Genomic DNA, 14,024 nt, shown 5'->3' on the forward strand with positions numbered 1-14,024 from the left:
CAACCAAATAGCGCCAAGTCAGCAAGTCTTCCTCCACGTGGCATACTAAATGTCAAAATATTGTGCTTTAATTTAGTTTCATTTTCTTTTTTAATAAAAAATGGATATTTAAAATGTTCGTATTTATGTAGAAAATAAATAAATAAAATTTGATAAAATAAATTTTAAATTTTGGATTGAAGGGATAATTTTAAAAATCAAATTTACACTATAATTTTGCTCATTTTTGTAATTTTTGTACTTTAATTAATTAAATTTTTGTTGACTCTTTATACTTCAATGAACTATTAGTTAACTCAATTTTTTTTTTAATAACAAAACATATTTGATTGTAATTTAAATTAACAAATCCAATTTCAACACTTTCTTTTAGAAACCATTCTATTATCGAGAATCATCTATAATTGGCCTTCATTTAATTTAAGAACACGAAAAACAATAAAAAATAAGTTACATTCAATTTAAGAACACAAAGAACAGTCGAGAATAAGACATCATTTGACAATTGTATTGACGATATTCATGTAACTTATCATGCAATCTGACTGCTTCAAAATCCAAACAAAAGCAAGGCAAGATAAGTGTCCGGAGAAACTGACTAACTGAGACTGAATTATTGAACCAACGATAATTTACCAACCGGAGACAGTAATTGATCTGGTTCGATATCTAGCTAGAAACTTATAATCAAATCATCCACCATTTTAGAACACGAAGAACAATAAAAAAAAAAAGTTACATTCAATTTAGGAACACAAAAAACAGTCGAATAAGACATCATTTGACAATTTTATGGACGATGTTCATGTAACTTCAACGAGAGGCCTATCAACTATTCGAACGGAATGATCAAGGTGTAATTTGAATTCATGAAAAAACACTAATTTCACTACTCATGCAATCAGACTACTCCAAAATCCAAACTCCATAATATTTGTATATTATGCTTAACAAAAAAAAAAAAAAAAAAAAAGAGCAAGATAAGTGTCGGGAGAAACTGACTAATTGAGACTGAACTATCGAACCGACGAGATTGAACCAACGATAATTTACCAACAGGAGGCGGCAACTTACCTGGTTCGATATCTAACTAGAAACTTATAATCAAATCATCCACCATTTTAAAACACTTAAAAAAATGAGAGAAATTTAACAAAATTTTAAAAGAATCGAAGATCCTTCTAAGAAATAAAAGAAAAAAAATACTCAGCTCTGATGTCAAGGGAATACAGCTGAAGGGTATACTTTGTATCCTGTTGGATACTTGTATACCTTTCTCAATGTGAACTTTACACTCAGTACAACCTAAAATACAACATAAAATCAAAACCCTGCAGGAATATATATATATATATATATATATATATATATCATGATATTAGTACCTCAAAGAAGGTATCAAACTCTTCTATATCGCCTTGAAGTGGAGAACAAAAAACAGCCAAATAGAATGTACATAACATACTCGGTTACGTCGTATGGGCACTGTGTGTCCTCGACGCCCAAATGCCGAACACTAGGAACCAAAAGACGAACAAAATGGCCCAGTATCGTGCAGGTCCATATTTTATTCTGGTAAGCACAAACTGCAGAAATGGAAAGAATAAATGTCAAGAATTGCAACTGAGGTTTCTCAAACTATCTCATAGGTAAAACGATTAATGCCAATGTAAAAGTATGTTAAACGATTAATGCGACGAATGGGAACACAACCCTTCAATGTGGACTTCGAGTATATACGTATACAAGTATACCATATTTTTACTATTACTTGAGAATTTTAAAATATCCCATGGAATAAATCTATGGATCTTTGAAGATAAGGATTCACCTTTTGCTGATTCTTACGTGTAGTTTTGTTACAGTCCAAGCCCGCCACTAGTAAATATTGTCCAATTTGGTCCATTACGTATGGGCATCAGCCTCACAGTTTTAAAACACGTCTATTAAGGAGAGGTTTCCACACCCTTACAAGAAATTTTTCGTTCCCCTCTCTAACCGATGTGGGATATCACAATCCACCCTCATTGGGAGACCAACGTCCTTTTTGGCATACCATTCGGTGTTTGGCTCTGATACCATTTGTAACAGCTCAAGTCTACCGCTAGCAGATATTGTCCACTTTGGCCCGTTACGTATCGCCGTCAGACTCACGATTTTAAAACGGGTCTACTTGGGAGAGGTTTTCATACCCTTATAATGAATGTTTCGTTCCCCTCTCTGACCAATGTGGGAACTCACAAATTTACTTAATGACTTCTCGGTGAAAACCATCGCCAAGAATAACTAAGAATAGGGATCTGCCTAAGATAAGAGAAAGCTTCCTATTCAATCCAGGACAAGAAGTTTTCAAGTACGTCAGATGGCTGCATTAACTAACTTGGTGAAGTCAATGTCAACGCAGCCCACAGTTCTCTCGGTAAAAACCAAGTAGCCTACTGTCATGTGCATATTCCAACTACAACCACACGTTGGAAAAAATTGTCCATCTAATTCAGAGTCAATTTATAATGTGGAGGCAGCCAAATAATAACAAAAATAATCTATTCAACACTTGCAAGAGATATCACCCCTTGGAGGGAATCAAAACCTTCCTAATGCGTTAGTGTCTGCTTCACGTAAGTAGACCACTGTGAGATTCCACATCGATTGAGGAGAAGAACAAAACATTCTTTATAAAGGTGTAGAAACCTCTCCCTAGCAGACGCATTCTAAAAACTTTGAGAGGAAACCTGAAAGGGAAAGCCCAAAGAAGACAATATCGGCTGGCAGTGGCTTGGACTATTACAAATGGTATCAGAGCTAGACACTGGGCAATGTGCCAGCAAGGAGGTTGAACCCCGAAGGGGGTGGACAGGAGGCGGTGTGCCAGCAAGGACGCTGGGCCCCGAAGGGGGGTGAATTGGGAGTCCCACATCGATTGGAGAAGGGAACGAGTACCAGCGAGGATACTGGGCCCGAAGGGAGGTGGATTGTGAGATCCACATCAGTTGGAGAAGAGAACGAAGCATTCTTTACAAGGGTGTGGAAATCTCTCTCTGGCAGACGTGTTTTAAAAACCTCGAGGAAAAGCCCAAAACGAAAAGCTCAAAGAGGAAAATATCTGCTAGCGGTGGGCTTGAGCTATTACAATTACATCTTCCTGGCTTAACACTAACTCAAATGTTTCCATTCTACAACACCGAGAAAAATTTCAACGCAACAATCAGCAAGGAATCAACGTACTAACAGCTTCAACCTCAACTTCACTCGTATCTTTAATAAACGAGTATATGGCCAAGAATGGCGCATTCATTCAGAAACTTCGTCTTTAAGGAAATGCCAAGCAATGAAGTTGAGATGCGGAAGACAATTGAACCCTATTGATAGAGAAGAAGTTCAGGCACTATCAATCAACCTACCCTAGACCAATCTCAACTTGAAGAGAAAAAGAAATTCAAATGAGTCTGATAATGATGAGACCAAGAAGGCTCTGCCAGCTACATCATCCAATCACTATAAGCTATACCAAACAACAAACAAGCTCATAAAAGAGTTCCAGCGCATCAGAATAGTTCAGCCACCCCTCCATAAGCACAACGTTTGAGAAAGAAAATCAATGAAGGGCGGTTAAATAAGCTTCTAGATGTGCCTAAACAACTGCATATTAACATTGTAATCTATGTGCAAGTATAAATCTATGATGCAAAGTTGTAATTGTAATGAAGATTCAAGTACATAGACATTTAAGATGGTTGATGGACTGTGGATACTTTAGAGAACTTAAAACAAGAACTCCGCTCACAGTTCTTCTCATAGAATGTTGAGATAATAGTGAGAAGGAAGTTAAAGGAGCGGAAGCATATTGGAAATTTCTGAGACTACGTCAAGCAGTTTTCTAGGTTTACATTGGATATTTGTGACATGTCCGAGAAAGATAAGGTCTTCCGTTTTGTTGAGGGGCTGGAGCCATGGACGAAGACCACGCTCTACGAACAGAGCTCAAGATCTTTCCACGGCCTATGCTACAATTGAACGATTGTTTGACTATAGCAACAATCAATCCCAAGAGGTAAAGCGGAATCCGGCTTCATTACTTATCCAACTCCCCAACCAAAGGTGAGGAGGTGACAAACTCGAAGATGGAGGAAGGGATGGTGAATCCTCCCAACAGAGAGGTAGAACTCCATGGCGGAAACCTCACAACAAGAACGACCATAGTCAAGGGCCCTCGCGCTGCTTCATATACAAGGGGGGCCCTGTTAGGTTATGGAGTCTGCTGCTTATTTATAGATTAGTCAACAGTTATACATAGTAAAGCTATATATGGTAAATGACATATAAAGTAAATTTTCATAAATAGTAAATAGCTATGTATAGTAAAAATCTATATCCGATAAAGCTATATATGGTAGATAGTTATATATAGTAGTGGTTATACATGGTAAAGCTATATATATAGTAAGCTGAACCATATCCCCTCAGGCAAAACTTTGAAAATGTACTTTATGTACTCTTTGTATTCTCTATGGTGTACATATCTGAAGTCATCAATACAAACCTTTTTAGTCAGAGTTCTCCATTTTCTCTCTCCTGTTCTTTGTGTTCATCTAGATCGAGTGTGTGCATTGTTGTGCGATCCTTAATGTTGAGATCAACTGGAAGCGCGTCGAGAGATCTGAAGTCAGTCTCATCTTACATCGTTGAGTTCGTGGAGAGTCGGTTGATAGAGACGTCAACCAATTGCGTGGGGGAGGATGTCACAGTCATGCTTGTCCAAGGTGTGTTGTCTGTGATCACGTGTCGAATGTCTCAGTCATGCTTGTCTAGGGCGTGTTACCCATGTTAGGATCGCACAACAACGCACACACTCGATCTAGATGAACACAAAAAACAGGAGAGAGAAATTGCAAGGAGAAATATTGGCTAAAAGTTTATATTGATGACTTCAGGTATGTACAGTAAGACAGAATACAAAAAAATATATTTTCAAAGCTCTGCCTAAGGGGATATATATATGGTTCAGTTTACTATATATAGTTTTACTAGATATAATCATCTACTATATATAACTATCTATCATACATAGTTTTACCGAATATAACTTTTTACTATACATAGCTATTTACTATTTATGACAATTTACTTTATATGTCATTTACCATATATAGTTTTACTATGTATAACCGTTGACTAAGCTATAAATAAGCTGCATACTCCATAACCTAACAATTCTCCCATTTGAAGACTAATCCAGTCAACCAAGAATTTCATTCTTAAATGACCATCAGCATCTTCACTGCACCGTACCAATTAAGGATTTGCACAACCTCAATTTTCTAACATCAACACATTTTGTCAACATGCTGGATTTTTTGCACCCTCTATATTCTTCAAACACATATCACCTTCTTCCACTAACCTGCAAGTGAAATAGTATCGCCTTCTGATGTGTTTTGTCTTTGAATGATAGATTAGGTTCTTCACCAACTATATGACACTCTGACTATCTGTATAAAGAATCTTCTTGCACTGCTTCTTGCCTAATTCATCTAGATAGTCTATCATCCAAATCATCAACTTTCCAGCTTCAGCTATTATCATGTACTCAACCTCAGTAGATGAAAGAGCAATGCATTTCTGAAGCTTGGACATCCAACTCACTGTTGTTCCATCTATAGTGTAGATATCCAGATGTGCTCTTGCTAGAGTCTACATCTCCACTCAGATCAGCATCCACAAAACCTTGTTATAACAAAGTGAAGTATTGGATGCACCTCTCAGATATCTCAGAAGTCACTTCACAACTTCCTAATATTCTTTCCCTAGGTTTACCATGTACTTTCTAACTTCCACGGCATGTGTTATATCAAGTCTAGTGCAGACCATAGCATATATCAAACTCCCAACTGCAGAAACGTACGGAACTAATGTCATGTGCTCACCTTCCTCACTGTCTTGGGAGATTGCCCCTTTGACAATTTAATACGATTTGCCAAAGGGGTAGTCTTGGGTTTAGCATCATTCATCCTGAATTTGGACAACACATTCTCAAAGTACTACTCCTAAAATAGATTTAATGTGCCAGCAAATCTATCTCAAGAAATCTACATCCCAAGAATCTGCTTCGCTACACCCAAATCTTTCATCTCAAATAATGAAGACATGCTCGCCTTTAGGTAGTTTATCTCCCTCATGATGGATCCAGCAATCAGTATATCATCCACGTACAGGAGTAGAAACACATAAGAATCAGTGTATTTCTTGAGGTAACAACACTAATCCTTTTCACTCCTATGGAAACTGTTCTTGCACATGAAGAAGTCAAACTTCTTGTACCACTGTCTCAGTGTTTGTTTCAGTCCATATAAACTCTTATTGAGCACACCATGTGCTCCTGCCTGGAGCTGCAAACCCTTTTGGTTGTTTTTACATCCATTTGCTCAAGGTGCAAATTCTCCAATGCAACAATACTCAGCAGAATTCGGATAGTAGTTAATTTCACAACCGAAAAAAAGATCTCAACATAATCCATGTCTTTCCTTTGTGAATATCTTTTAACTACTAATCGAGCCTTGAAACTCCTTTTGCCATTTGGTTCCCCCTTGATTTTGAACGCCCATTTGCTCAACAGAGCTCTCTTTCCTGTAGGTAACTCAGTCATCGCCCACGTATTATTCTTTTCAAGCGAGCTCATCTCATCATCCATAGTTTGCTCCCACTTGGTTGAATCTTCCCCTGCACGGCCTCATCAAAGGACTCTAGTTCTCCTTCGTCAGTCGGCAACAAGTAATGTAATGAAAGTGAATATCTATCGGGTGCTCTCATAGTTCTAGATGATCTCCTCAACAACTGCTCAGGTGTAACTTGCTCCACGTTTGGTTCTTCAGCAACCATCTCAAGAGTTTCTTGAGCTTCTGTCGTAATATCACTATGTGAGTTTTCTGGCAACTCAAGCTCAACTCCCATTTGCTTCGTAGTCTCAGAGTTTATCTTCTCCCAGTCCTTGTATAGGACATTTTCATGAAAGGTCATCACAATGTCTTAGGATTTTCCTATTCTTGTCATCCCAAAACCTGTACCCAAACATGTCAGAATCATAGCCTATGAAGTAGCACTTCACAGCCTTAGCATCAAACTTGTCTCTCTTCTCTAGATCAACGTGAACATATGCAGTACAATCAAAAATTCTCAAGTGAGAGTACTTGAGTCTTTCAAATAGGTTGTTGTGTTCATAGCATCAGCCCAGAATGCCTTTGGTAGTCCAGAATGAATCCTCATGTTTCTTGCTCGCTCATTCAATGTTATGTTCATCCTTTTTGCACACCATTTTGTCTTGCCTTACTAGGAATTGTTCTCATAAATCCAATTCCTTCCGTGGCACAAAATGTTTTAAACTTTGATTTGTTGTACTCTCCACCATTGTCAGACCTCAAGCATTTGATCTTCAAGCTGGTCAGATTTTCAACTTCGTTTTCCACTTCTCAAAGGTGATAACACATCTGACTTGTGTTTCAAAAAATAAACTCATACCTTCCTGCTGAAATCATGGATGAAGGTGACGTAGAACTTTGATCCACCAAGTGATGAAACTGGAGATGGTCCCCAAACGTCTGTATGAACCATTTCCAACCGCACTTTCTTCGGTTCTCTAGCAGCCTTTGTGAAGCTAACTCGTCTCTGTTCGTCCATAACACAGCTCCACAAAAACTCATATCAACCGATTTTAGGCCTTCTAAAACTCCTTTCGCAGTCAGCATCTTCATTCCTTTTACACTCAAATGTCCAAGTCTATTGTGACATAGACTTGAATTAGAAGCACTCTCAGCAACAGCAACCATGTTTATACACTCCGCAGTAGTGTATAAGATTCCGGATTGTGTGCCACATGCAACCATGACACCCTTCACAATCTTCCACGAACTCTTTCCAAAATTTGCTGCATAGCCTGTGCTATCCAACTAACTAATAGAGATCAGGTTCTTCTTGAGACCAAGAATATATTTGACGTCTTGTAATGTCCACTAATTTCCTAATGGAGTTTGTATGGAGACATCTCCCTTCCCTTCAATCTCTAAGGTTTTGTTGTCGGCAAGATACACCTTCCCGAAATCTCCATAATTGAAATTTCGAAACAATTCCTTACTTGGAGATGAATGGAACGATGCACCTGAATCCAAAATCCAAGATTCAGCTGTCCACACTAAGGATTAAAGCATCCTCAATATCTTCTACTGTATAGATAGAACCATCATCATCTCCAGATTTATGATTCTGTTTTTTCTTCAATTTTGTACAATCTGTCCGAAAGTGCCTTTTTTTCTCCACAACTCCAACACGTTACGTTGGGTTTGTTTGGAGATTTTCCTCAGTTCTTTGATTTTGATAGCCCATGTTTGTTTGGGCTCTTTGATTTACTTCTTCCCCTTCGATCAACATTGAGAGCATTGCCCGATAGTCTCCAATTTCTCGTTTGCGAATACTTTCACTAAGAACTACATCTCAAATTTCATCAAACTTCAGTTTATCAGACCCTCGAAAACTGCTGATTGCGGCAACAACAGTATCTCATGACTCAGGTAAAAATGACATCAAAATAAACGCTTTAATTTCATCCTCAAAATTAATTTCCACCGAACTCAGTTGACTTACAATCATATTGAGTTCATTTATATGATCAGCAACAGATTCACCTTCAGACATTTGTAGATTGAACACAAAGAATAGGAGAGAGAAATTGCAAGGAGGAATATTGACTAAAGGTTTATATTGATGACTTCAGGCATGTACAGTGCGAGAGTACATTTTCAAAGCTCTGTCTAAGGAGATATATATATATATATATATATATCTATATATATATGATTCAGTTTACTATATATAGCTTTACCAGATAATCATCTACTATATATAACTATCTACCGTATATAGTTTTACCGAGTATAGCTTTTTACTATACATAGTTATTTACTATTTATAACAATTTACTTATATGTCATTTACCATATATAGTCTTATTATGTATAACCATTAACTAAGCTATATAAATAGGCAGCAGGTTCCATAACCTAACAACCCAGGGCCGCATGCCCTTTCCAAACCTCTTCTTCTTACTATCATGCTAGTTAGATCTTTACTATCTTGTTATATATCAATACGGAGGTGTATGACCATTCACAAAATCATGTCTACACCTAACAAGGCTAAAATGCCCCCAAAATGTACTATAGAAGGATGTGACTAGTTGTCCATTCTTCCTATCCGGTTCTAAGTTATCAAGTCGGGGTTGTTGCTTTTTCGCTTTTAACCTATAATATTGATTTCTTTCAAATTGTTTTCCACTCATTTCCTCGCTCACGTTTTATAAAACATTTCTCTCAAACATGACCCAAGGCTCGACCATACGTTAAGATTGTCCACAAAATTCGACTTTCACATGGCTGACTTGTTCATTGAGTTAGAACAAGTATCGCACAATCGTCGTCTTGCTGCCACATGATTGTGATTATGACACCCGACAACTACATTTGAGTGAGACCCTTAGTCCATTCTACCAATCAATGCGTTACTAATGAATAAAATGTTTCCAATGATAAAAGTAAAAAAAGATGCCAGAAAAACAAGTTCATAGCCAAATAAAAGCATTATACTCACAAAGCGGAAGAAAACCACTACTGTTAACGCACAAACTCCTCCGAGAAGAATATGAAGGCCACTTTTTGCAGTTTTCTGCACCAAAATAAAATTCTTTAAGAAAAAAAATCTAGCGCAGGATATCAATGAATGGAACAATTACAAAATCCCATAGCATTGGCACTCCAAAGAGAAACAAACGACGGCATATGGTCGATTCAATTTTATATTGGCAATTATACATTTTTTAATGTTCTTAAAAAATTGTCTTAATAAAATATAAATTCAACAATTAGGGTCATAATGTATTATTATACATTATAATTATAATTAGTCTATTAACAAATATTTTTATTTTGTCTCTTTCCCCTCAAATCGTAATGATGTCATAATGTATTATTATGTTTTATATTTATTTCTCTAGGAAGAAATTTATCATATTTCTCTATGTTTCTAAAATATCTATGGTTTTTTCCATAATAGTCTTCAATATTAAAATATGTGTCGATATATCCATAAATTTGAGTTATCCTTAATATCAACCTTGGCATTTTCATCCCCCCGGGGGCAAGGAGGAACTCTACTCCCAAACAAACCCAAGTTATAACAATAAGCTCGCCAACTAGCTTTAATTGTAAACCTAACTCGACTGTCAGGGGTCCGAATAACTATAGAATTGGCTTATGATATCTTATGACGTATGATTGTACTCTATGGGGATTACTAGAGAGTTTACTAATTAGTTTCATTTTAGTGAACCTGCGCAAAAATCTACAGTAGTAACTTAAGAGTTGGTTAAACTTTAGAATGCATGAATCTTATTAGAACTTATGATTGAAGTCGAGGTTGCCCCTTGAGGGCCTACAATACAGGACTAGAACTATGATGATGATGATGAAAGAGACTAGTAGAACGACAATTTAGGAGACCTAGAATTCAAGGGAAGTTCTGGGGGTTGGAGGTCTAGATAGGATCAAGAACCAAGAACTTAAACAAGTTTCTACTAAATTACCCTAAGTTAAGCTGAGATGGAACGAACTAACCTAGGGTATAGCCTAGAAAGAACTTACTTTAAGGAACAAACTCCTAAAGCAAAATAAGACACTAAACGAATGAAATTTATTTCATAAGACTTAAGAACGAACTATGAACTACCAGCAAGCTACTTACTAAGTATATTTTATATACTCAATCCTACTTTTTCAATTTTCTTTTCAGGTGCAACCTGATGTAGCGGTTGAGGCGAAGGGGCACGTGGGCGTTGGCCATAGGGAATCAAGTCATATCCAAGTCTAGATTTTCTTTCAGACTTGTCTTTTAATTTTTGTACTTCGTGTATTTTAAATAGTCTAAACTCGTAATATTCTATTTTGGTGGTCTCAGTTTATCCTTTGTAAAATCAAAAAATTTCGTTACTATTTTAAATGAATTTCATATGTTCATGCACGTGTTAAAAGTTTTAAGTTTTATATATTTTTACTTATTTCACATTAGTGAGTAACGGTTCATGGCTTGAATCCCTCAAAAAGCGGGTCGTTACACTAGGAGAATTCTCAAGAAGTCACCCAACTTAGAATTGCTCCAAGTAAAGCATAGCTATAGAGTTCATATGATTAAGCCACCGAAAAGGAAGGTGCACCTTATTGGTATAGGTAATGACTTTCAATTCTTTTAAATCTTTCTTAGTTATCCTATTCCCATGATCGCTCTCATTCAGATGTGGTCTCGGTTCATTCATGTATCACTCTTTTATTCAGGTGTCACATGCCCACCAGTTTTCGCTTCGGTTCGTCCCGAACCACATCTTATTGGGAGAGAACTACCAGGTCACCCAACTTAGAACTACCAGCATGTTTTGTCCTTACTCACATGTATCCTAGGAGAACTACCAGGTCACCCAACTTAGAACCGCTTCAAGCAAAGCACACTTAACTTAGTTCATATGATTCAGCTACAGAAAAGAAAGGTGCACCTTGTTGGTATAGGCAATAACTTTCAATTTTTTTAAGCCTTTCTTAGCCATCTTATTCTCGTGATCCCTCTCATTCAAATGTAGTCTCGATCTATTCATGTACCCCTCCTTTACTCGAGTCTCACATAATGTTTGAAGAAGACCAATGAAGTAGAGAGATGAATTGAACGGTCAAGGAGTGGACTTTTTGTGGAGTTTGTTTGTAGGTTTCTATTCCACTTTAAAATTTGATTGTGTACAAAATGATTGAATTATGTATTCCTTTTTTCCCTTCTTTGTGGGGAATTAAGTAGAGGTTCTTGTGTGTTTTTTGGTTTCGTGGTGGATGGTTGCTCTAATGGTGTATTGATGATTTCCATGTCTTCAACGTAACACAACAAGAACTCATTGAACAAGCAAACCATAATAGAAAACAATTGGATTATTATTTGAAAATAAACAAAGAAGGCCTAAAACTCGAGTACGATATACGCGACATGGCAATCATCCTGAAAAAATCTACCCTATTTTTGTCAATAGTTTGCTCCTCTACCCCAATTTTGTAATTTGTCTTATTTCAACACTCTTAAATCATAATTATTTTTCAAAACTACGTTATTTTTTAAATTTAACTCAGTAATTTGCAGTACTATGAATTCCAATTTTAAAATAAGAGAATTTAAATGACCATATTGACAAGAAAGATGCATCTGAATTACTATAATATAAAACAACTACTAAGGCTTACCTTCCCCACCCGAGGAGCTATTAGGCAAGCGAGCGTAACGGTGAGCAGGCCTGTAGCAAGGAGAATTCCAGTACCCTCAACAGCCCACCTGGTTGCAGGATTTTCAGCACGAACGACATTTTCTGAGATGGTATTCAAATGTTCAGAAACAACCTGGGAGGCTGCACTAGAGTTATTGTTGCTAATATAACTATGAGGACTAAACCACAATGCAATTTCACTAAGCCGCTGCCTGCGGACAGCAGCAACAGCATCGGGATCTATATCGGTACTAGCAATTGTCTGCATAGGATTCGGTTCCCCACGAGCAGTTCTTTCCCTTAAAGCTTCATATTCTTTTAAAGAACTCACAACCTTTCTAAAGTCATCAGTTCTAATATTTTCTGCAATACATCCACAAATTTCACAAACTGTTGATCCATGGCTGACAAACCACTTGAGAGCACATGCATAGTGTACAAGAGCAAGGTCACTCTTGCAAGAACACCCAAGCTCCACTAATGCATCTTCAAGATGACATGAACCCATTTCAATATCAGCTTTACAAATGAAAACCTCCCCATTAGGGCCTATGAACTTAATCGAACCAGAATCCCCTTTAACGGTTTTTTTCAGCATAGAACAACCATCAACATGTTTTAGACTTTGCTTCTCGGATGTAGAATCCCGATCACTTTTTCTTTCTTCCATTATTGGAGGAGTGATGCCTAGAAATCCTAAAACAGCATCACCTCTCCTGTCAGATTCGCTACATTGACATACACGACAACTTGCCCCAGATTCCTTGCCTACACTATGGCGAGACTGACAACCGAGATCTTCGTTCTCGGCAGTTGAACAACCATTCACTTCAGTGTTGTCATCTACTACTCTCTGCAGCAAATTTTCCTTTCCCATATTCTCAGTCGTGGAGTACATAGATTTAAACAAGCTTGTTCTACTCTTGGATTATAGCCATTCTACTTCAATAAGTCCAATAATCAGCCAATTCAGGCATGATTCCCCCGAGCACTCAATGAAAATTAGACAAGATCACTACCAAGCAGTAGAAAACTGAGGATACGAAACAATCATCCTGACGATTTCTATACCAAGTAATACGATCCGCCCTGTTTAAGAATCGACCATCAGTCTATCTGCCCCAACGAACGTATATTGTTGTCGCCTGACCCCAACGCTAATGTAGCGAAGCAGCAGAATAGTGTTCGTCGGCGAGCAAAATCCCTAGAAATTAACAATTTTATCACACCGTGAACTTGAACTGAACAATTCCAATCAAGAAGAACAAATCAAGCAAGATCCTCAAGAAAGAAACAAGAAACATCAACAGAAACAGAACTAGATCGCTCGAATTCCACAAATTACGACCAAAAGAGAATGTTCATAATCGAAGATAAACTCCCTTAATCAAAAACCACGTAGAAAAAGGGGGAAAAAAAAAGAAGAATTCCCATAGTTGAAACAGCATTGAAACGAAATCAAAACGAGATTCCATAGAATTATGCAAAAGTAAAAACAAAGAAATGAGAGATAGACCTGTTGCAGGAATCAATTTGCAATTAGGGCTGGGAAATCGGCGAGTGATTGAAACTCTGCCCTCTCCTTCATGTGATCTACTCTGCATCTGCCCTTTGGGTGGCCAAGTGAGTGCCCTGAGAGTGAAAGAGAGAGAGAGAGTGGGATTTTGCTAGCGACGATATTGACTGATTTTTT

The 14,024-nt window shown here is 37.3% G+C and overlaps 1 protein-coding gene across 2 annotated transcripts; it reads right to left on the reverse strand.

Moving 5' to 3' along the window:
• Positions 1–1,139: 1,139 nt before the first annotated feature.
• LOC111467221 lies at positions 1,140–14,024 on the reverse strand. 2 transcript variants are annotated; one of them, XR_002714495.1, is made up of 6 exons: positions 13,848–14,024; positions 13,492–13,535; positions 12,312–13,446; positions 9,634–9,708; positions 1,386–1,586; positions 1,140–1,305 (listed from the first exon to the last, which is right to left on the reverse strand). XR_002714495.1 is itself a non-coding variant. In XM_023112049.1 (5 exons), exons 3-5 carry the CDS (start codon positions 13,227–13,229, stop codon positions 1,470–1,472), a joined length of 1,110 nt encoding a protein of 369 aa, XP_022967817.1. In that variant the 5' UTR covers positions 13,230–13,446; positions 13,492–13,535; positions 13,848–14,024; the 3' UTR covers positions 1,140–1,469. The 2 variants fall into 2 exon arrangements, 1 of the variants encoding a protein (XP_022967817.1); XM_023112049.1 differs by having other exon boundaries at positions 1,140–1,586.

The sequence above is a fragment of the Cucurbita maxima genome, unplaced genomic scaffold (assembly GCF_002738345.1).
Source record: "Cucurbita maxima cultivar Rimu unplaced genomic scaffold, Cmax_1.0 Cma_Scf00033, whole genome shotgun sequence".
Lineage (NCBI taxonomy): Eukaryota > Viridiplantae > Streptophyta > Magnoliopsida > Cucurbitales > Cucurbitaceae > Cucurbita > Cucurbita maxima.

Coding starts and splice junctions, on each gene's coding strand:
- LOC111467221 (XM_023112049.1), bottom strand. CDS start 13,229: ATGTACTCCACGACTGAGAATATGGGAAAGGAAAATTTGCTGCAGAGA. Junction 9,709..12,311: donor TAGCTCCTCGGGTGGGGAAG/GTAAGCCTTAGT, acceptor ATTTTGGTGCAG/AAAACTGCAAAAAGTGGCCT. Junction 1,587..9,633: donor TAGTGGTTTTCTTCCGCTTT/GTGAGTATAATG, acceptor CCATTTCTGCAG/TTTGTGCTTACCAGAATAAA.